Source organism: Equus caballus, chromosome 6 (genome assembly GCF_041296265.1).
Source record: "Equus caballus isolate H_3958 breed thoroughbred chromosome 6, TB-T2T, whole genome shotgun sequence".
NCBI lineage: Eukaryota > Metazoa > Chordata > Mammalia > Perissodactyla > Equidae > Equus > Equus caballus.
The window spans coordinates 64,382,325-64,405,320 of NC_091689.1; the positions used below are offsets into that span (position 1 = coordinate 64,382,325).

The window sequence follows — 22,996 nt, forward strand, 5'->3', positions numbered from 1 at the left end:
GGCAGTCAATTTTCTTTAACACATAATTTTAGAAAACATGCCAAAAGATCCAACCTTGCCTTACAAACAATAAGAGGCCATATGTGTCCTGCTGACCCCACGCCTGGTATTGGGCAGCTCCCTGACATTCTCTCCTCCATTCATAGCTAACGTCTTGAAATCAGTTTTGACCCACTTTGCACTCCATCTCCTGACCTGTTCCCCAGTCTCGGAGCCCCTAGCACAGCTCCTGCTCACTGCCTTCTCTCACCCACCAGGCTCCTCTGGGACTGACTGCAGTAGCTCTTCTCTGTCAGGTCTGCACTGCTTCTGGCCACTCTGTGAGCCACATGTTAGGAACTCCCTCTCCACCAAGCTGAAGTTCCGTGTGATTGATCTCTCTCAGCATCACACCACTTACCAAGATGCCAAAGGAATCCGCCCTTTGCTCAAAGAATAACTGGTTCCTTCCTGGCTAAACTTGTGATTCTCTTGAACTCTCTTTATTAGCCGTCTCATTTTTATGCACTTTGTTCTTCCATTTACATGTGACAAAAATACATCACTTATTATTTATTTTACTCAATTGATTATTTAAAATGACTTGTGTCTCCTATGTTTGGATTAACATTATCTCTCTTAGATTATGCAACCTTGCAGGCGGGCAACAAGGTACTAGCAAGTGTTAAGATGCTTCATGAAGTATTTGCCCAGGGATGGTGATGATCACGGTGTTGAGATGCTTAAATCACAAAATCTTCAAGGTTAAGAGGAGCCCAGGTTTATAAATGGTAAATTGCCAGGCACATTGTTGGAAGCTGAGAGGTTAACAGAAGAAAGAATTTTGAGTGCCTTTTTCTGTATGACTGGAACAAAGGTTGGTCCTACCTAGTTTCCTGGTAGGTACGTTGTCTGTTCCCCTAGACTCAAGTCCATCTCAGAGGCCAATGTCAGAAGTTTGGCTTTTTTCTAGTTATTAAACATGTATTTTTTGATTTTGATTTTGATTAATAATTGATATATTCATGCAAGTAAAATAAAGTCTTTTCCCTTAGTCACTGCATTCAATTTAAAAATAAGTGTTGACTATCTGACTCCCTAAGCTGACATGCAAATCTTGTGAAATTCCACACTTTTTTTTTTAGTGGGGAACCTTTTTATCAAACCAGAAAACTTTGCTCCAATAATAAGTTTTGGGAATCTAAATGTAAGCATAATTTTATTAATTTTTAAAAATAAAGAATATTCTGTGTATTATTAGCCATAGGCTGAAAAACGTCTTAACATTGTTTAAAATGTTTTGTTTCTTTTCCCCCGTGTCATTAGGTAAGTTATCTTTGATTCCAGAGAACAAAAATGAAACAGTAGGATAGTTGAGAGCTATGATCATTTCCTGATAATATTTCAAAGATCATCACAATCCACTTGGGGAGCAGGCACGTGGAAGCCCTCGGGGGTGGGCATGAAGGGTCTCATTCACCAGCGGTGTCACTACCAGACCTTCGCCCTAGACAGGAATCCCCCCACAGAATCCCTGTCAGGTCTTTTTCCCTCCTCCTGGACCCAAAATAAAGCTTTGTAGCCACAATATTTAGTGACAGATGGCTCATTTCATTGCTATAACGTTACCCTTTGGGTCTCTGAGGGGATGATTCCAGGAATAGAAAGCAAGGCAAATACAGGAGCAGACGTCTAACAGAAGCTAACACAAGCACGGTTTCTCCAGTCACTGATGGAATAAAGAAATTCCCTTCTAAATTCTTTACATTTAATAACAGGGAGTTGGCCCCTCTTCTCTCTCCAGATTGCAATCAGTGCACAGAGTGAGGCATGGGTCCAATCCCTCCTCTGACCCTGACCGGCAGGGTGATTTCGAACCTGCCCCTCAATTTCTTCATAAGTAAAATGGGCATCATGACAGTACTTACCTTCTAGGATTCTTGTGGGGTCTAGTTAACATATGAAAAGGCTTTAACTAGGTGCCCAGTCCTAGCTAAGCACTCAGTAAATGGTAACTTTATTATTACTATTTTCTTCCCAGTATATTTGGTTAACTTAGTTTTGTATAAAAGAACAATGCACAGTAGAACATAAAACAAGATACACAACATGGGAAACCTACTAAAGGAAATGGTATTTTGTTAAAATCCCTAATTCAGGTGGGACTTAGACTAAATTAGACAAAAGCCAGCATTTTATTGTGTTATTATAAAGTCAGGGGATTCTCCCACTGAAACCAGGCCTTGAGAGACAGTTATTCTTTTCATAGTTGAGGTCTCTAAAGCTAAGGGGGATTGTGGCTTAGCCACATCTAAGAAGCTCCCTTGATAAAACTTCTCACATTGCTCATTAGAATCGGTTCTAAATTTCAATTTTTGTTTGCTTCCCCTTTTGACAAAATGGATGATTTTTCCCATCACATGCGTTTACAAAGCTGTAATTTGTGAAGATCCTGCTTTTTTTTTTCTAACTTGGCATGTCCTAATCTTTTCCCTGGTGGTCTGTATTTGTGCTGCTGTTTTCCAGTTTGTCTTGGCGTCATGCTTCACCTTTTGGCACCTGACTCAACAGTTTCACCACCACGATCTAAACAGCGCCACCCCATCTGAATGGATTTCACAACTGCCCTCCTCTGCTCCACGTCCTCGCCTGGGTCTGCTTTTCCATTACGTTACCCATCCATCTGTTCCTAAAGAATGCCATTAGGCAGTGATGGTGTTTCATATAGGGTTTCAAAATCTTGACCTTCAGTAGGGTTTAGTCACTGCATATCACTGGATTCCTAACTTCCTTGCTTCAAGATTCTTTCCAAACTGAAAGCCACACAAATTTAATCACATTCGCGTTTTCTAAAATATCCTCACAAGCTTTTGCTCTTACTATGATTAATTTAGGCTTAATGCCATTTATAGTAAGTCATTGGGTGCCAGAGTCTTTACATATATTGCTTCTAATTACTATGATAACCCTATGTGTTAATAAGTGCTATGATCCCCATTTTATAGATGTGGAAACCAAGAATCAGAGAATTTAAGTAACTTCTCCAAGAGCCCACGGTAAGTGGCTGCCTTTCCCATTAAGCCAAGATGCCCGAAGGGTCCTTTGAAGGACATAACAGTTGTTCTCAAATGTTAGTATGCATAAAAGTTATCTGACATGCTTATTAAAAGTGTATGCTGTAGAGTCCATCCCCCAAATTCCAGGCTCCGTCCCCTACATTCTGATTCAGTGGGTGGACCAAGGCTCTGCCTTTCAACAAGCTCCCCGGGAGATTCTGATGCAGGCCAGCTGCACAGCACACTCAGCTCAGGAGAGACCAGACTGCTCTGCATTTCCAGATATGCTCCAGCTCCAGATGAAACACTGCATTTTCTGCTTTATTTCTCCTTAAAGCCATAAATTAACCAAGTGCTGAGATTCATTTTTATAACAAAACTTAAGCTGAGTGGGGTGTTCCAGCATTCAGGTTTTGTTGGGAGACAGAATTCTAGCCTGGGGATCAAGAGAACTGGTTTCTCTGTCTCCTTTACTGACGTCTTGTATGTCATTCAATAAAATTACCTAACCTCATTGCGTTTCCTTCTTCCCTGTAAATGGAATGTGAAAATTCATGTCCACTACTCACCATAGAAGACCTCTAAAGAGGAAAACTGACCAAGGGAGAAGTATGAAAAGTTCCATGCAAATAATGTGTGAGTCCTCGAGACTAATTACTCTCTTATACAAGCGGGGCATGTTGATTTTATCATGGTTGTCATTTGCTTTATGAAACAGGGAGAACACATGTGGTTGGCATTTGTGAGACTGGAGTGCAGTGCCTTGCATTGCACAAAAAACACAGGTTTTGTGTTCTTGGAAAAGCATTTTAATATGCACCTCGTTTTCTTCATGTGTGAAATGGGAATGATAATATTATCAGTCTCATGGGGTGCTGAGTTCTGTCTCTTTGTGCTTCATGTAAATGAGATTTGACAAATTTCTCAGCCCAAATATTTTCATTCTTAATAGCCTGGCTTCCAACTATTAAAAATATCAGCATATTCATCCTTAAGCCCCTGCTATATGCTGTGAGATTCTAGGTTCTAAACAAATATGACGCTGCCTCTGCTCTTAGGAAAGTTACTCTCAGGTACATGAGACACTCCTATGTGATCCCAAAAGGAACTGACTCGGGGGAATTTTCACCATGTATAGTTAGGGGGAAAAGCCAGATACAGAAAAGTGTATATAACATGACCCCAGCTTTTAAAAACAATTTTTAAAACAATAACTGATTCCTCCATATTATTGCATGCATACATTATACATACACATATAAAATATATGCATATGTTTACATAATAAATAATTTACTAGATATACATATAATTAATATAAGTTGTTTTGGAGAGAGAATAAAGAAAATAAAGGATAAAGAAAAGAAGGAAGACAAGGAAAAGACATAAGTAAATCATAAGACAGTTTAAAAAAATACAAGAATGTCCATGATAAAAAGAGTATATGTGATATAACTGCATTTAAATAAATGTGCATCTAAATATGTATGTACATGTGTATGTGAGTGTGTATGAAATGTATGAAAACATAGTCAAAATATTAACAGCAGCTATCTCACGGTAGTGGATTTAAGTGATCTTAACTCTTTTTCTGTATTGCTAGACTATTTTTTTTATTTTTTGAGGAAGATTAGCCCTGAGGTAACATCTGCCACTAATCCTCCTCTTTTTGCTGAGGAAGATTGGCCCTGAGCTAACATTCGTGCCCATCTTCCTCCATTTTTTATTTGGGACCCCTGCCACAGCATGGCTTGATAAGCAGCGCATAAGTCCACACCTGGGATCAGAACCTGGGAACCCTGGGGTGCTGAAGCGCAGCACACGAACTTAACCACTGCGCCACCAGGCTAGCCCCAAGACTACTTTTTATAATGACAAATGTTATTTAAAATAACTGAAAACATTTTAGGGAAGAGAGACTGTGTCAAAATATTTGTTATTGTACATGATGTATTGTTTTATTTTGTCTTTTTCAAATTTTCTTTAAAAGGTATAAATTACTTCAAAATGAGAAAAATGATAAAGAGATATTCTCAATGATGATAAAATGCAGCAGAATAAAGGTATTCCCAATAGGAGGCCAGAGCTGCTTCAGTTACCCAAACAAAGCAGAGTGCACAATGAGCTTGTTTTGCCAGAAGAAACTCAGTTACTGAACTCTTCTTTCTCTCTTTCCTATATATATATATACATATTTTATTGTGGTAACTTTGGTTTATAACATTATACAAATTTCAGGTGTACATTATTATATTTCAATTTCTGTGTGGATTACATCATGTTCACCACCCAAAGATTAATTACAACCCATCACCACACACATGCGCCTAATCACCCCTTTCGCCCTTCTCCCTCCCCACGTCCCCTCTGGTAACCACCAATCTAATCTCTAACTCTATGTGATTGTTTCTTGCTGTTTTTATCTTCTATTTATGAGTGAGATCATATGGTATTTGACTTTTCTCTCGGACTTATTTCACTTAGCATATGCCCTCAAGGTCCATCCATGTTGTTACAAATGGCAAGGTTTCATCGTTTTTTATGGCTGAGTAGTATTCCGTTGTGTATATATACCATATTTTCTTTATCCATTTGTCCCTTGATGGGCACCTAGGTTGCTTCCAAGTCTTGGCTATTGTGAGTAATGCTGTGATGAACATAGGGGTGCATGTATCTTTATGCATTCATGTTCTTTGGATAAGTACCCAGCAGTAGAATAGCTGAATTGTATGGTAGTTCTACTCAAGTTTTTGAGGAATCTCCATACTGTTTTCCATAATAGCTGCACCGGGTTGCACTGCCACCAGCAGTGTATGAGGGTTCCCTTCTCTCACATCCTCTCCAACACTTATTGTTTCCTGTCTTGTTAATTATAACTATTCTGATGGGAGTGAGGTGATATCTCATTACAGTTTTGATTTGCATTTCCCTGATAGTTAACGATGTTGAACATCTTTTCATGTGCCTGTTGGCCACGCGTATATCTTCTTTGGAGAAATGTCTGTTCAGACCTTTTGTCCATTTTTTAATTGGGTTGTTAGTCTTTTGTTGCTGAGATGTATGAGTTTTTTTATATTTTGGATATTAACCCCTTATCAAATATATGGTTTGTAAATATCTTCTCCCAATCATTAGGATGTCTTTTCATTTTGTTGATAGTTTCCTTTGCTGTGCAGAAGCTTTTTAGTTTGGTATAGTCCCATTTTTTATTTTTTCTTTTGTTTCCCTTGCCCAGCCAGATACAGTACTTGAAAATATGTTGCTAAGACCAATGTTGAAGACTGTACTGCCTTTGTTTTCTCCTAGAAGTTTCAGGGTTTCGGGTCTTACATTCAAGTCTTTAATTCATTTTGAGTTAATTTTTGTGTATGGTGTAAGATAATGGTCTACTTTCATTCTTTTGCATGTGGCAATCCCAACACCATTTCTTGAAGAGACTTTCCTTTCTCTATTGTATGTCCCTTGTTGAAAATTAGCTGTCCATAGACGTGTGGGTTTATTTCTGGGCTCTCGATTCTGTCCAGAGATCTGTGTGTCTGTGCTTATGCCAGTAACATGCTGTTTTGGTTACTATAGCTTTGTAGTATATTTTTAAATCAGGAAGTGTAATACCTCCAGCTTTGTTCTTTTTTCTCAGGATTCCTTTGGCTATTTGGGGTCTTTTGTTGTTCCATAGAAATTTTAGGATTCTTTGTTCTATTTCTGTGAAAAATGCTGTTGGAACTTTCATAAAGATTGTATTGGATCTGTAGATTGCTTTAGGAAGTAAGGACATTTTAACTATATTACTTCTTCCAATCCAAGAGCATGGAATATCTTTCCATTTCTTTGTGTCTTCTTCGATTTCTTTCAACAATGTTTTATAGTTTTCAGTGTACAGATCTTTCACCTCTTTGGTTAAGTTTATTCCTAGGCATTTTATTCTTTTTGTTGCAATTGTAAATGGGATTGTAATCTTAATTTCTCTTTCTGCTACTTCACTGTTAGTGTATAGAAATGCAGCTGGTTTTTCTATGTTGAGTTTGTGTCCTGCAACTTTACCATACTCATTTGTTATTTCTAAAAGTTTTTCGGTGGATTCTTTAGGGTTTTCTATATATAAAATCACGTCATCTGCAAATAGTGACAGTTTCACTTCTTCCTTTCCAATTTGGATCCCTTTTATTTGTTTTTCTTGCCTGCTTGCTCTAGCTAGGATTTCCAATACTATGTTAAATACGAGTGGTGGAAGTGAGCATCCTTGTCTGGTTCCTGTTCTTGGAGGGACAGCTTTCAGTTTTTCTCCATGGAGAACAACATTAGCTGTGGGTTTGTCATATATCACCTTTATTATGTTGAGGTACTTTCCTTATAGACTCATTTTATTCAGGGTTTTTATCATAAATGGATGCTGTGTCTTATCAAATGCTGTCTCTGCATCTATTGAGATGATCATGTGATATTTATTCTTCATTCTTCTAGTGTGGTGTATCATGTTGATTGATTTGTGCATGTGGAACCATCTCTGCATCATTGGAATAAATCCCACTTGATGATGATATATGATATTTTTAATGTATTTTTGTATTTGATTTGCTAGTATTTTGTTGAGGATTTTTGCATCAATGTTCATCAGTGATATTGGCCCGAAATTTTCTTTTTTTGCATTGTCCTTGTCTGGTTTTGGTATCACAGTAATGGTGGATTCGTACAATGAGTTAGGAAGCTTCCCCGCCTCTTCAACTTTTTTGGAAGAGTTTGTGAAGGATAGGTATTAAGTCGTTTTTGAATGTTTGGTGGAATTCAGCAGGGAAGCCATCTGGTCCTGGATTTTTATTTTTTGGGAGGTTTTTGATTACTGTTTCAATCTCCTTACTGGTGATTGGTCTATTCAAGCTCTCTTTCTTCTTGAGTCAGTTTTGGAAAGTTGTATGATCCTAAGAATTTATCCATTTCTTTTAGATTATCCAATTTGTCGTCATATAGCCTTTCATAGTATTCTCTTATAATCTTTTGTATTTCTGAGGTGTCCATTGTAATTTCTCCTCTTTTCTTTCTGATTTTGTTTATTTGAGACTTCTATCCTTTTTTCCTACTGAGTCTAGCTAAAGGTTTGTCAATTTTGTTTATCTTTTCAAAGAACCAGCTCTTAGTTTCATTGATTTTTTCAATTGTTTTTTTAGCCTCTATTTCATTTATTTCTGCTGTGATTTTTATTATTTCCTTCCTTCTGCTGATTTGGGGCTTTGTTTGTTGTTCTTTTTCCAGTTATTTTAGATACACTGTTAGATTGTTTATTTGAGAATTTTTTTTTATTTTTTGAGACCAGCCTGTATTTCTATAGACGTCCCTCTTAAAACTGCTATTGCTGTATCCCACACATTTTGGCATGTCATATTTTCATTTTCATTTGTCCCCAGGTATTTTTTTATTTCTCCTGTGATCTCTTCATTGATCCAATCATTGTTCAGTAGCATTTTGTTTGATCTCCACATATTTGTGGCTTCCTATTTTCTTCCTTTATTTGATTTCTAGTTTGATACTGCTATGGTCAGAAAAGATGCTTGGTATTATTTCAGTCTTCTTAAATTTATTAAGACTAGTTTTGTGACCTAATATGTGATCTATTCTGGAGAATGTTCCATGTGCATTTGAAAATAATGTGTGTTCTGCAGTTTTTGGATGGAATGTTCTGTATATATCTACTAAGTCCATCTGGTTTAATGTGTCATTTAAGGCCAGTGCTTCCTTATTAATCTTCTGTTTGGATTATCTATCTGTAGGTGTAAGTGGAGTGTTAAAGTCCCTTACTGTTATTGTGTTACTGTCTACTTCTCCTTTTATGTCTGTTAATAATTGTTTTATATATTTAGGTGTTCCTATGTTGTACATAGATATTTACAAGTATTATATCCTCTTGTCGGATTGTTCCCTTAATCATTATGTAGTGCCCGTCTTTGTCTCTTGTTATAGTTTTTGTTTTAAAGTCTATTTTGTCTGATATAAGTTGCCTCCCCAGCTTTCTTTTCATTTCCATTTTCATGGAATACATTTTTCATCCTTCACTCAGTTTTTGAGTGTCTGATGTGTGTCTCTTGTATGCAGCATATATATGGGTCTTGTTTTTTTTATCCAAGCAGCCACCCTACGCTGTTTGACTACAGTATTTAGTCCATTGACATTTAAAGTAGCTATTGATAAGAATGTACTTATTGGCATTTTGTTGCTTTCTTTTTCCTGGATGTTTTAGTAGTACTTTTCTGTTCCTATCTTCCTCTCTTGCTCTCTTCCCTTATGGTTTGATGGCTTTCTTTAGTATTCTGTTTGTATTGCTTTCTTTTAATTTTTTGTGTATGTATTATAGATTTCTGGTTTGTCATTACCATGAGGTTCATATATGATAACCTACATGCATAGCAATCTATCTTAAGTTGATGGTCTCTTTAGTTTGACCTCTTGCTAAAAGCCCTACTCTTTTACTCCCCTCCTCCAACATTTTATGTTTTTGATATCACATCTAACCTCTTTTTTGTACATGTGTATCTATTACCCACTTATCATGGAAATAGATAATTTTAGTACTTTTGTCTTTCGATCTTCACATTATCTTCATAGGTGGTTGATCTGCTACCTTTATTGTATTTTTGTCTTTACCAGTGATTTTATTGCTGTGTTTTTTTAAATAATTTTCTTATTCCTATTTGTGGTCTTCTCTTTCCCACTTAAATAAGTCCCTTTAGCATTTCTTTTAAGATTGGTTTCTTGGTGATAAACTCTTTTAGTTTTTCTTGTCTGGAAAACTTTTTATCTCTACTTCCATTCTGAATGAAAACCTTGCTGGGTAGAGTATTCTTGGCTGTAGGTTTTTTCCTTTCAGCCCTTTAAATATATCGTGCCACTCCCTTCTAGCCTAGAAGATTTCTGCTGAGAAGACAGCTGATAGCCTCATTGGGTTTTCTTTGTATGTAACTTGTTGCCTTTCTCTTATGGCTTTTAGGATTCTCTCTTTATCTTTAATTCTTGACACTTTAATCATAATGTGTCTTGTTGTGGGCCTCTTTAGGTTTACCTTGTTTGGTGCTCTCTGTGCCTCCTATACCTGGATGTCTCTTTCCTTCCTTAGGTTAGGAAAGTTTTCAGCTATTATGTCTTCAAATAGATTCCTTGCCCCTTTGTCTCTCTCTTCTCCTTCTGGGACACCTATAATATGGACGTTAGTGAAGTTGATCTTGTCCCAGAGGTCCCTCAGACTGTCCCCATTCTTTTTAATTCTTTTTCTTTTATCTGTTCAGCTTGGGTGATTTCCTCTAGTCTTTTGTCCAGCTCGCTGATCCATTCTTCTGTATCATCTACTTTGCTATTGAGCCCCTCTAGTGAATTTTTCATTTCCAGTATGGCATTCTTCATTTCTGATTGATTCTTTTTTATGTTTTCCAATTCTTTACTGAAGTTCTCACTGAGTTCATCCATTCTTCTCCCAAGATCAGTGAGGATCCTTATGCCTTTTTGTTTGAACTCTTAGTCAGGTAGATTGTTTATTTCTGTTTCATTTAGTTCTTTTTCCGAGGTTTTGTCTTGTTCCCTTACTTGGAACATATTCTTTTGCCTCCTCATTTTGCCTCTTTCTCTGTCTAATACATTTTATTCATGTATTAGGTAGGTCAACTACATCTCCTGGTCTTAGAGAGGTGGCTTTATGTAAGAGATGCCTTACGAGGCCCAGCAGTGTACTTCCCTCTCATCATCAGTTCCAAATGTTCCAGAAATGTTTCTTTTCTTTCTGTAGATGTTTTCAATTATGTAAATCTTGGATTTGTTGAAAGAATCTAGTTTTTTAAAAATTTTACAGTATGGTTTTACTTATGTTTTTCCAACTCATTATTTTCTACAACTCAACATAACCAAAACTGAACTCATTATCTTCCTTCCTGCCTCAACTTACTTCTCTTCTTATCTTCTTTTTCAATAGAAATGTCACCACCATCCTCAAGTCACCCAAACTGGATATCTGGGAGCTACCTTGGAGTCCTCCCACTAGTTCATTGGCCTTCTGCCTTCAATGAGTCGATTATTTCTGTAGACACCACATTCTAATGTCAGATCTCTCCTTATCACATCTCTTTTTCATAGTTGTTGTCCTCATTGGTCCTACGTAAATTGAAAGAATTATCTTTAAATCAGTCCCCTTGTCTCCACTTTGAAATTCTGATCAAGCAGGAGAATGTCTAAACTTCTTTACATGCTATGTGAATACATTTGAGTTGTCTATCTACCTTCATTTCCTTCAAGGAAATAATCTCCCCCCAAAACATGCAGTCTTGGGGACTGTCAGTCACAGCGCTCTCACTCCCCATAACATTACAAGCCAGGAGGTGAGAGCTCCATTCCCCAAGGCTCAATGACAGGTTCAAGGATGGGCATATGATAAGAGTACAGTCAGGCATTCTGTCCCAGGACTTTTCTGCTAGAGTTAAGAGAAAAGCTCTCTCTTGCTTTTGGTGAGTCATAGATTAACTTATCAAACTCCCATGTAAGACTTATTTCCTTGAAACTTTCTAGGAGGCCATGTTCAAACAGTGTAAAGACACAGAGCCAGCCAATTATTTTAGTTGTCCTATGAATAGGCATACATTTTTATCCAGTTTGGGACCCAACTCCAATTCTAGAAAGGTAGCCAGGTTAGTGGTGACTTACAATGACTTCTACTTTATAATCAATGTGGTGGTTCCAAAAACTGGAAGCTATTAATTCCAATTTTTAATTTCAACTAGGCTATAAATATCTTCATTTTTCCACACCCCACATTATAGGATTTCCATAGCAATTGTCTATTCTTTTCTTCTTTTTATTGATTAATAATATGCATTAAAAGTATACAAAGTATATAGTTCAATAAATTTTCACAACTGAAAGTAATTTTGCTACTATATATTTTATGCACATAAATAAATTTTTAGATATCTAAGGTCAGGACCATGTTTTCATTTTTCTCAACAACTAGCTCAATCCCAGGCCCAACAGTAACATTCAATGTTGATGTCACTGTCCTTTACCTACCAGACATGGGCATACTGTACCCAAAAGTCATCAGGTAAAAAGGCAGAAAGGCTACTCGAGCATATTCATTTAACAATAATTACATCAACATTTAACAATTATCAGGTGCTTATAAGTACTATTATCATCTCAGTTTTACAGATCGTGAAATTTGTGGAGAGAGATCAAATAGCCAGAAAATTGACGAGCAAGACTTCAAGATAAAACTCAATTTCAAAAAAATAATTTAAGCCATGTATGATAATTACCCTTTTCATTGAGAGTGAGAAAAAACTGTTAAGTTTTTTGTTAACAATCTTTCTTAAGACCAAGAGATAGAATCCACTTTTCTTTAGTTAACGTTAACAGTGATTCAGCCTTGAAGGAGAAGAGCAGTTGAGTGATCTCTAATAGCATTTAAAATTCTGCAAAGAGCACATGCTATAAATTACAGACTTACTTTTTGATTGTAGGCGTCTTTCATTTCTTCCTGCATCCAGATCACCTCTGCAGCACAGGCTTGTTTTCCATGTTATCGCTTGAACGGAATCCCTGGGATCCTTAATTTGGGAGCTCTTCCTGATGTGTGAGATGGTGCCTCTAAGTGGGCAGCCTGCCTCTCATCTCTCAGAATGCCTGTCATTTTATTACAAGACAATGGATGAGAAAGATCGTCCTTGAGACCATTGAGAAAATCCCAAGCAAAAAACCCACAAAATCATATTTATTCAAGTTGCTTAAGATAAAGGAATTCTTCAGATTCCTTCAGAGATGTTAAAAATGATCCAAGACTATTTACTTTGATATGTAGTTTGAAACATTACAGATACTGCTGAGAGATTTCTGGGTGACGCATCTATGTTCTGATTCTGATTTTATTGTAACTATTTCTGTTAAAAAATAAAAAGCAAACAGTAGTCCTTAGGGATTTGGTAGTTGCCTTTCTTTGGTTATGTTTTTATTTAATATAACTAAGATGAAGAAAGAAAATTTTGGTGAGACTTTAAATATAGTTGAAGTGAACAAAATAATATATACGCTAGTTCAATGTGTCTGCCATGTAATGCTGTAGAGAGTGCAGTGGAATCAGCATATCTTGATTCTGGACTAGTAGACACTATTCATGAAGACCGTACATTATGGGTCTGTAGACAAGGAAGATAAGTAGAATAAAAGAATGATTTTGAAGTTCCCTTTTAATCAAAGTTAATGCATCTTTGTAACTTTAAAAGCAAAAATAAGTCTAAGCAATTTAATACATCATCTTTTTAAAGTAAGATTTTTATTTTTTCAGGAGTAAAAAACTGTTGCAGTTGTAAAAGACTATGAGACACAATTTGTATTAGGGAGAAACATAGTCCCAACCTTTAAGAAATTATCTCTTGCTCTTTCTACCCCAAAACAACTCTCTTAATAAATGTCTTTCCAATTAAGCGGTAGCAACCACAGAAGCCATATTCATCTGCATTTGCTTTATTAGCTTGATAATCTGAAGAACAATGAAAGGATGGTAACTCCATTAAGCTGTCAGCCCAAACTACTCTGCACGCACTCCTGTAAATCCTCCCTTTCTTGACTGATCTCCTCTTATTTTCAAATATTAGAGCAGGACCCAGCTGGGCTGACAAGGGTCCCAGAGGCTTATTCTTTGCCTCTGCCTGCCCTGCCTCCTTGCATCCTGCATCCTCACAAACACGTGATACTCCAAATCTCATCTTGCTGGAGTCACAAGTTCACATAGATTGGTTTCTACGCAGTTCCAAATTACAGGTTCCTTTTAAAATATAGCTCTTCCTAATTCATAGTAATTTTAATATTATTACAAATATGCAGTAACATTATTTATCTTTTTAACCCAGCAAACTAGGTAAATGCCCTCATCACACCCAGAATAAAGGTAGTATTTGGTCAGGCAGAGCGTGCTTTCTCATCAGTACAATACTCAGCCTTTAAGGAAAGCAGTAGGTGGATAAAGATGGAGTTGATGACTGTAAGATGGTTCATATCAAAGAAATAATATCAGCTGCTGAATATTCACTATGTTCCATTCACTTATCCCATGTCTATGCTTATCTCATATCTTACCACCTCTGACTTAGGTACCATTATTTTCCCAATATTACAGTTACATAAGGAAACCGAAGCTTATAGAACCTATAAGTGACTCTGCTAGTAGCATGCAGAACCAGGATTTGAACCAAGGCCTTCTTACCTGAGATTTAATTTTAGACCCTCTCACCCAGGAAGCTGTGCATGACAATGGTCCAAAAACACAGAGAAGACCAAACTTGGTCCACCATGAAGCTCTGACCTAGGAAAGAGGAAAATACTGTTTTTTCCCAAAACCTGATGTGTCTATGAGGGTATTACACATGCAATTTGCCTAAACATTATGAAACACAAGAAAAACTAAAAGGCATGGGAAGTGGTACTCCTTTAGGAGTAATAATAATGAAGTAACACCCTTATAGTCCCCCAGTAAAGGCCCTGCCTTGGTTTTCTTTTTAGTTTCTCATATGTGCTCCTGCAGGCATGAAATTGAAAGAAGAGACGTGCATTTCCAAACACCCTCACACCCAACAAACTCAAGTTCCTTATCTGAATTTCCTAGAATGTCTCCTTTTTTCACCTACTTATTTTTATTTTGTTCTTTATTTGGTTCCATTGCATTCTATATCAAAGCAATAGTTTTCAGTCTCCCTTTCAAATCTCTAAATCTTGTTGCCTTTATTCAATTTCTTCTCACTCTGTTCTACTGTTTTCATTTTTATGGCCCATCTTCCTCTCTATTTTCTTCTGTGGCTATGAAAATTATAAACACCCCTACCCTTGTCCCTGTGAATGTTATAAATCCTCCTGCCTACATCATCTTTATTTTTCTGAGTTTCTGTCTGGCAGAACTCAAATAAAATCCATATTTACATAATAGATAACATCTATATAATCTCTTGTGTATATATTTGCCAAAGACATGCAAAGATATATTTGTTAATTGATGGATTTACTTGCGATTGAGATTATAGTGTTTATCCCAGAATATAGATTAATTATATAGATTCAATGACATTTAATTGCACACCTAGCAATGATTTTTTTTAAAAGAATCACTAGAAAATTAATTTCATTAAATGGCAAATATGCAAAAATCACATAATAGTGATAATTATGATTATAATTTGTAATATTATCATTATCGCTTTGGTAATGATAATAAAGATGATAAATCTATGAACTATATATCACTATAATTGTATAACACAAAACATCTTATCTTCCTTAGGTAATGGTAAATAGAATAAGCCTATGATAATGGTTAGACTGTAGTCATGACACTAATACTGTCTTCTGAACAACTCCTACTTAGTGATTTTAAATTTGCTGTATTTCCAAAGGCATTGCCAGATTCCAGTGACTACATAAAGAATATGAAAGAAGAAAAATAGAACAAGTGCTTTTAAAGATTATCAAGCATCAACATAATTTTCTATTGTCAACTTCTGGAAAGCTGAAAAGTAATTCCCATTGTACCCTGTGTCATAGATAATCTAGGTTTACATTTACTTATATAACTACCATTGTCAGGAGGCTCTGTTGTTACTATCTATGATTTATGGAGTGCCAACAGGATTTTAAGACATTGTCCGTATATGTTGAGTCATGCACAATAAAGATAGGACATGAGATGAGACATAAAAACCCAAGAGTAGATGAGAGTATTAAGTCCTTGTTCTCTTTTTTTGTTTGTTTCTATGCTACTTTCTTGGACAACAGAGAAAAAAGTACCACTGTCCTTGATCAAAGGAGGGGAGGAAAAATAAGACAATGTGGCCAAAGTCAGGACATGTCAAAGAAATGGGGAAAACTACCTTAATTCATCTAATTCTAGCTTTAGGAAGAATAAGAAAGGAATATTGTTCTCTTGAGTCCCAGAAAGAAAAAATAAAAAAGGCTAGGAAAGGAATTTGTGAAGTCAAGCTTAATTTAAGAAAATAAATTGAGTAAGAAAATCTAAGATTTACTTTGAAGCTTGGTCAATTGAATTTTACTGGTGCTCTCTTTCAGCAGTAAATTACGTAAATGACATTAAAATACTTAATTCATATTCACTTGCCATTAATTTAGTCAAACAGCTCTGGTAGTTGCCTTTCTCTGGCAAACAGCTCTGCTAACCAGTCTTACGATAAAGACAACTAATAATAAAATAATGATAGAATTGCGAAATACATATTATGGTCCATGTATTATTTTTTAATGTAGAGAAAGCACTAGATATAGACTAAGTCCCAGGATTCTGAAGCCAAACAGTATGGGTTCAAATCCTGGCTCTGTCACTTACTATCTGTGTGATCTTAGGCAATTCACCTAAACTGTGTATATCTCAATTTCTTCATTTTTAAAATATGGATAATAATAGTATCTACCCCATAGGGTTGTTGTAAAGATTAAATTAATTAATAAATGTAAAAATTTAGAACAGTGCCTTCCATATATTAAGCATCATTTAAGTGTTTGCTGTTGTTATTTGGAGGTTCTATTTGAAAAGATATACAATTAATTATGATATTTATTTCTGTTTTTAATAATACTCATAAAACTAGGAAGAGAAAAAAGTGTTCTTGAGATATCAGTTAAGAATGCTTCTGGTGGAAAGTAAGAGAAAACTCTATGAATGGTGGTTTAAGCTATAAAAAACATTTTGTGTTTATTTTACAATTATTTACAAGAAGCAGACAGTCACAGAATTGGGTCAGTGAGCCAAAAATGTAACCCAGGACTTAGGCTCATTCTGGCCTTGTGTTCTGACCATGCTTAGTTGTCAGCTCTTCGTTCTCATGCTGGTTGCTTATGATCAGGAGGGCTGCCACAACTCTAGGCATCAAGACTGGATGTAGTTCCCTAAGGAGAATTGCCAACATCTGCATTCACATATGCACTGACACCTATCCCTTAAGAGGATTCAAATTCTATCCCTCTTAAGACACCAGCAAACTTCCCCTTAACAGAGGAAGTAAGTTACTGGCTCTCCAGCAGCTATGGGGGATGGCTTTTGGGCTAGCCAACTAGCTGTGTCTGTTACTTTGATAAAGACAATCTATCAGAAAGCAACAACAAATGTCACACGTATGGTGAGACACGTATTCTGATTAAACCTCAGAACATGAAAAGTCTGCTTAGGGGCCAGCCTGGTGGTGTAGTGGTTAAGTTCACGTGCTCCACTTCAGCAGCCCCGGGTTTGCGGGTTCCAGTCCCAGGTGCAGACCTACACACTACTCTTCAAGCCATGCTTTGGTGGTGTTCCACACACAAAATAAAGATTGGCACAGATGTTAGCTCAGCGACAAGCTTCCTCACCAAAAAAAAAGAAGAAAGAAAGAAAATATGCTTATTCACAGATATTATTCAGTATTTTTATGGAGGACCGAGCCAATGGCCATAAGCTAAGAAAATCAAAGACAATCAACTAAAAATTTTAGGTGAAATAAAATTAAAATTTAGTTCCTTAGTCTCACTAGCAACGTTTCAAGTGCTCAATGGCCTCACGTGTCTAGTGGCTACCATATTGGACAACACAGGGGGAGAACATTTCCATCATCTCAGAAAGTTTGTTTTGACATTGCTGCACTTTAGTGGGAAAGTTGTCTGTATCTATCAACCCTTAAAACGAGGCTATTTATTGAATGCACAATTGTACTACGGACAATACTCTGTCCTACCAAAATACACAAATGCACAAAAACGTATGTATAAAATTGCAGCATTATTAGCTATACTCAAAAACTAGAAATGATAGGTGTCCATCAACAGAGGGGGAATTTAATAAGTTGGAATATCTTCATAGTATAACATACCAGGCAGATGGTTGAAAGAATGACATAGATCTATATATACTCACATGGAAGGACACTTGTCATACATTATTGAGGGAATCAAGCAAGTTACACATGTACAGTATGATCCCATTTTGACTTTAAATATATTATATGTAAATTTGTATAAAATTGTACACACATATTTGCATATGTTTCAGGACCAGGACTAGGGGGAAGTGAGAGAGGTGCCTACGGAGTAAAGCGTAAGGCACTCACCCTCAGGACGTAACTCCTTAAATTTTACAGCCCAGATGCCTCATGCATGGTACCCTAGTCTTGGCCCTGCTATGTTTGCATGTATACAAAAAAGTCTTTGAGAAGAATCACACATAAGTAAAAGAATATTTTCATTTTAACTCTTTTCACCTCTATATTATTGGATTTTTTTAAGGAAGGACGTGACCTGAAACAAGTCATTTAGCAAGCCCTATGCTAAGGGAACAATGGAGGCCACAACGGCAGTGGAAAACCTGGTTTAGCCTGGGGCCCCTGACGGGGCGGCATGTTAATATTTGAGCTGGCTTTCATGTTCAGTTCCATATAATTTCTGAAGATTTTCATTGATTTTATTAATTCTCTGATCCTTTGAACAGAGGAAATACTACCAGCACTTTTATTTTACAAACAATCCTACTTGCTTCTATTAGTATTTTTTCGTGTAATATTCTCAATGCTTATTAGTAATAGCTCTCCCAGGTCACAGTTTCTGTATAATTACCGTGTAATCAGCTGACTCTTTAACAACACACAAAGTGGTCAATCATTTGCCGGATAATTACAGTAACTCAAGTCACTGGTCTATGTACCAACGATGTTGCTAATCTTGGAATTTCCAACATGAATACGAGTGACTTCAGTCTTTTTCATTCAAAGTCTATTTATATTTTCTTCTGATCAATGTTCATATCCTTTGTTGTTGTGTTTTTTTAAGTTTTTGAGCTTTACATGATTATTTTAAATGAGAATCGATAACCTTATTTTTTCAGGACAGTATATTTACTGTATTCTGTTACCATTAGTAACTAAGCTAACAATCAGTTTAGCCTTGTTTTACTATGTATCCTTTTCACAAAAGATATAGAGTTGGGAGTGTGCCCTATGTTTTATACTGATAATAAATTGACACAATCCCCTTGCTATTTATACATTATCTCCATATGGTGTGAAATAGTTCCATTGTGTTTCGTTGTTTTTCAAAGACAGGACGAATAGCTTCCTCTTCTGCTTTAAAACCTTTCAAAGCTGCCCATAAAAAGCCCAACCTGTAATCTCAGCATGCAGATTCACAATTATAAATAAGTAAATGACTGAAATAAACAACAAAACATATTTCAAAATACAGATTGTCTGGTTTTTATTTTTCCCAAGTGTAATTTTTAAAGACAAACGTAGTGTCCCCGAATTCTCTGCCGTGATGCCCGAATTGTCACAGCAGTCGGTTATGGAAGAGTGAAAGCTTTATCTAAGTCAGCCAGCTGTGATGCCAAACAATGGATCTGATCATTTTTCCTAATGACTTGATCAACTTTGGTAGCATGAAAATACTGATAGTTGCTTAGAAACTGAAGTTAACATGATGTCAACTTATAATTTTAACCAAAGTTCCATTTCAACAGGGTAAATGCTTACTATTTCTTTAGAGAGTAAACAAACTAAATTAATATTTAATATGAAATAAACTCGTTTATGTTTTTGGATGCATATCTATTTGTAAATTTTATCTACATTTCCTAGTTGAAGGAAGTGTGAAGTCACTTTTAAGGAAAAGGAATGAACTATTTTTAAATTAGCAGACATTCCATTTCACTCCTGAGAGTTTTTTGGCTAGATTAAAGTTGCATGAAAAATAACACTAATTAGGTGCCTAATATTCCCAGATGGCCTTGAGAAATTTAAATCTTTTAAGATCCTTTAACATTGCATTTTTCCCCCATTATTATAATCACATAGAGGCATTTGTCAATAATCTTTATTGAATATTTTAGATGTTTCCTTCTAGACCTCAGTTTACTTACTTATAAATTTAAAATTAGAAAGTTAAAAGAAATAATCTCTACAGTCCTAAAATTCTATAATCCTATCTAAACTTGGAAATGGTCTAACGAAAATATATTCTTGCTTCGAGTGCTATTTGACATACGCATAAATTTTTTCTTTTAAAATTTCTGCCTAATTACCACATTTCTCTGCCACTATTAGAAGTTAACTACTTATTACCCCCACTATTTGAATTAAGCATATTAATAAGACACCTTCTTCCTAAGGACAGAAACATAGTATCATATTAGTTTAAGCAAAACCAAAAATGATAGCTCACATATCTGGGAGGTTCAAGGGCTTACTAGCTTTGGGTAGAGCAAAATCCAAGCGTTCAAATGTCCTCCAAGTCTAAGCTCTTCTTTCCTTTGTTTTGGGTTTATTTCCAGGCATATATTTTGTGTATAACATTAAAAATGACTACCATTGGCTTCATTTGTCATTATACCCCATGAACTCAGCAACCCCATTGTTGCAAAAGTGCACATCTTCCTGACAGTTCTGAAGCGCTGGGACGGACTGAACAGTCATGTAGCCAAATCTGAACCAATTCCAATGGCCAAGAGGATTTGTATTTTCATTGGCCAGATCTGGAACATGTACCTCATCCCCGAGGACAACAATTATAGTCACTGTAATCACTCTCATTGGAACCATGTGTACTCAGAGTGGAGGGTGATCCCCAAAAAGATTAGGTGTGCCATGTTTAAGGAGAAGGAACATTGGGCAGGTAAAGATACCAGATGTCCACTGTGCTACCTCCTTATAGCATTCCATCAACCTGAGTCCCTAAACAACACACTCCAGTATCCAATTTATTTGTGCAGCTGTTGTTAATGCAGTTGAGTCCAAAATGCTTACTTTATGGCATTGACTTGATGCTTTCCATAGTATAGTACCTTATATATAGTGATGAAACATTTTTAAAAACAAGTATAAAATACATTGTTATAGAAATTTATTTTATTACTATTTTACACATTCTTTTCAACATCTGTATTAACTAATTTATAATTTAATATGATAATGAATAGGTCAGTAAACATTATTCTCCTGTTCATTTTCCAAAGTTCTAAGATTTGGGGCCCAGTAAATTTCATACTTTTATTACCAACCTCTTCATAGGAAAAAACTGTCAGTACAGTTGCTACCATATTCTCTTCAACGATACCACTTATAGAATCCACTTCTAGTGTCTACTACTTGCAATAAAATCCTTATATCATCAACTAAAGAGCCTGATATAAGATCCAAGATAGACATACACTAGCCAGTGGCTAGATTCTAATGTGTTTATCACTTCTGAAAAAAATTAATTTGGGGCAACTGAACCTTTTAAGTAAGTTTATTTTAAAAATATTTGAAATTGTCAGTAACAAAGATAAATTTTGCACCCTGATTCAAAGTCATACTTGTACTTTTCTCAGCATTTTAATTGTATATAATTGATCATCTCATGATTTACCCAAAATATTTTTACTATAAGGTAATAAATTCTTTAGAGAACCCTTCACCTAAGTGAGCCTTGTCAGACAAGATCTACTGCGCTTGAGGTGAATAGTAACACTTCAGATGCAAATGAGAATAGATGGGAGCCTAATGTGACTCAGAGCCAGATGTTCTGAGCCTCCAAATAGTCTAGGTTCTAATTAAGCACCACTGGATACCTTTAAGCTATTAAGGGGCAATTTACCAGGTTAGTCAGCATAAAGAACAAGTACCACTTTTTTTTCTCTTCCTTTTTTTAAGGAGCGTGGCATTTATTTCTCCTGGCAGTTAACCAGGTTCTGAGTGGGTGACTTTTTGCTTCTTAGTATAAATTATGAAAAGGCATTCAATAAATCAATGAGTCTAATTTGAAATATTTGTAGTGCTGGATAAAAGCCAGCCACCTCCTTTTCATAGAACTGTAACACTTCCAGGGAGTCAACGGTGACAGCCATTACTTGCCTTTAAACGTATAAGTATGTGTGTCTATGTACATATATATATATTTTTTAACTCAGTTATAAGGGGAGACATGACCTTCTGATTATGGAGAAGGTTCTTGGGGCATTCTAATGGGAGAAATCTTACAGAAGTGTTCAGCTCCACCGCACAAAGGAAAGCCTAATGAGAAGAGCTGGAAAATGACCCTAACCCCCTCTCCAGGAGGAATAAGGAGATTATTGCTGAGAGAGACTAAAGTACCATTGGAATGGCCCTTAGAGCAAAACCAAAGGCTGTGGGCAGCAGGGCATGCTCTGATTTTCCAGCCTATCCCCTGTTTTCCCCTTTGGTGGGATTTCCCTAGATGCTGCATATCCCAGGTGTGGTGTCCACGGTCAGGGGGACTGATTCATGTAGCGTGAAGTAAGAAAGGGCAGAAGTGTTCCATTTTACAGACTAAGTAGACAGGATCTGGCTCCAGGGGCAGCAGCCCAGAGTATGACTCAGGAGCCCATCCTCACTGAGAGGATGAAGGAGAATATAGTGCTTAAGAGCTTGGCCTTCTGGGTCAGAGCAACCTTAAATCCAAGGGTAGCTTGACCACTCACTAGCTGACTGACTGGGAAAAGTTGTCTTACAGTTCCATGACCCTCCTTTCTAGTCTAGAAAGTGGAGATAGTAACAGTATCTATATTGTAGGGGTATTGTGAGTTCCTGTCACATAATGAAGTATTCAGTCTAGAGGAGGGGTATAGTGGCCCAGAGGACGGATGATGGTGTAGGTAAAGCTGATTGACAGGAGAGGGGAGAAGTTAAATAAGGAAACAGAGCGTCCCTTTACTGAAGCCGGCCACACTGTCACAGCAGGCAGAGAACGGGCATCTGTCCACATCCACACTGGGCGGCCTGTTAGCCAGTTAGCCATCTTTCTAAAAATGGAACATGCGGTTGCTGTGCAGGACACCATCAACCCAATTTCAAGATCCTCCAGTAAAGTTTAATCACAGATGAAGAAATAAAATAAATAAACCCACTGGCTTGAAAACAGTTTCCCTAAATCATCTGGTCTGTCTCCCTTTCACCAGGCAGAACTCAATTTAAACAACTCAA

General features: G+C 36.5%; 1 protein-coding gene across 18 annotated transcripts in view; it reads right to left on the reverse strand.

The window, feature by feature from the left end:
* LMNTD1 (lamin tail domain containing 1) overlaps positions 1 to 22,996 on the reverse strand; it is a 369,615-nt gene that overhangs the window by 270,009 nt on the left and 76,610 nt on the right. For all 18 annotated transcript variants that reach the window (XR_011439998.1, XM_070271086.1, XM_070271077.1 and 15 more), the window contains 2 exons: positions 14,263 to 14,361; positions 12,511 to 12,686 (listed from right to left, as the gene is read on the reverse strand). Coding sequence is in view for 12 of the 18 variants with exons in the window: in XM_070271086.1 (XP_070127187.1) it covers positions 12,511 to 12,546 (36 nt within the window). In the remaining 6 variants the exon portion in view is untranslated. The remainder of the gene's footprint in view (positions 1 to 12,510; positions 12,687 to 14,262; positions 14,362 to 22,996) is intronic.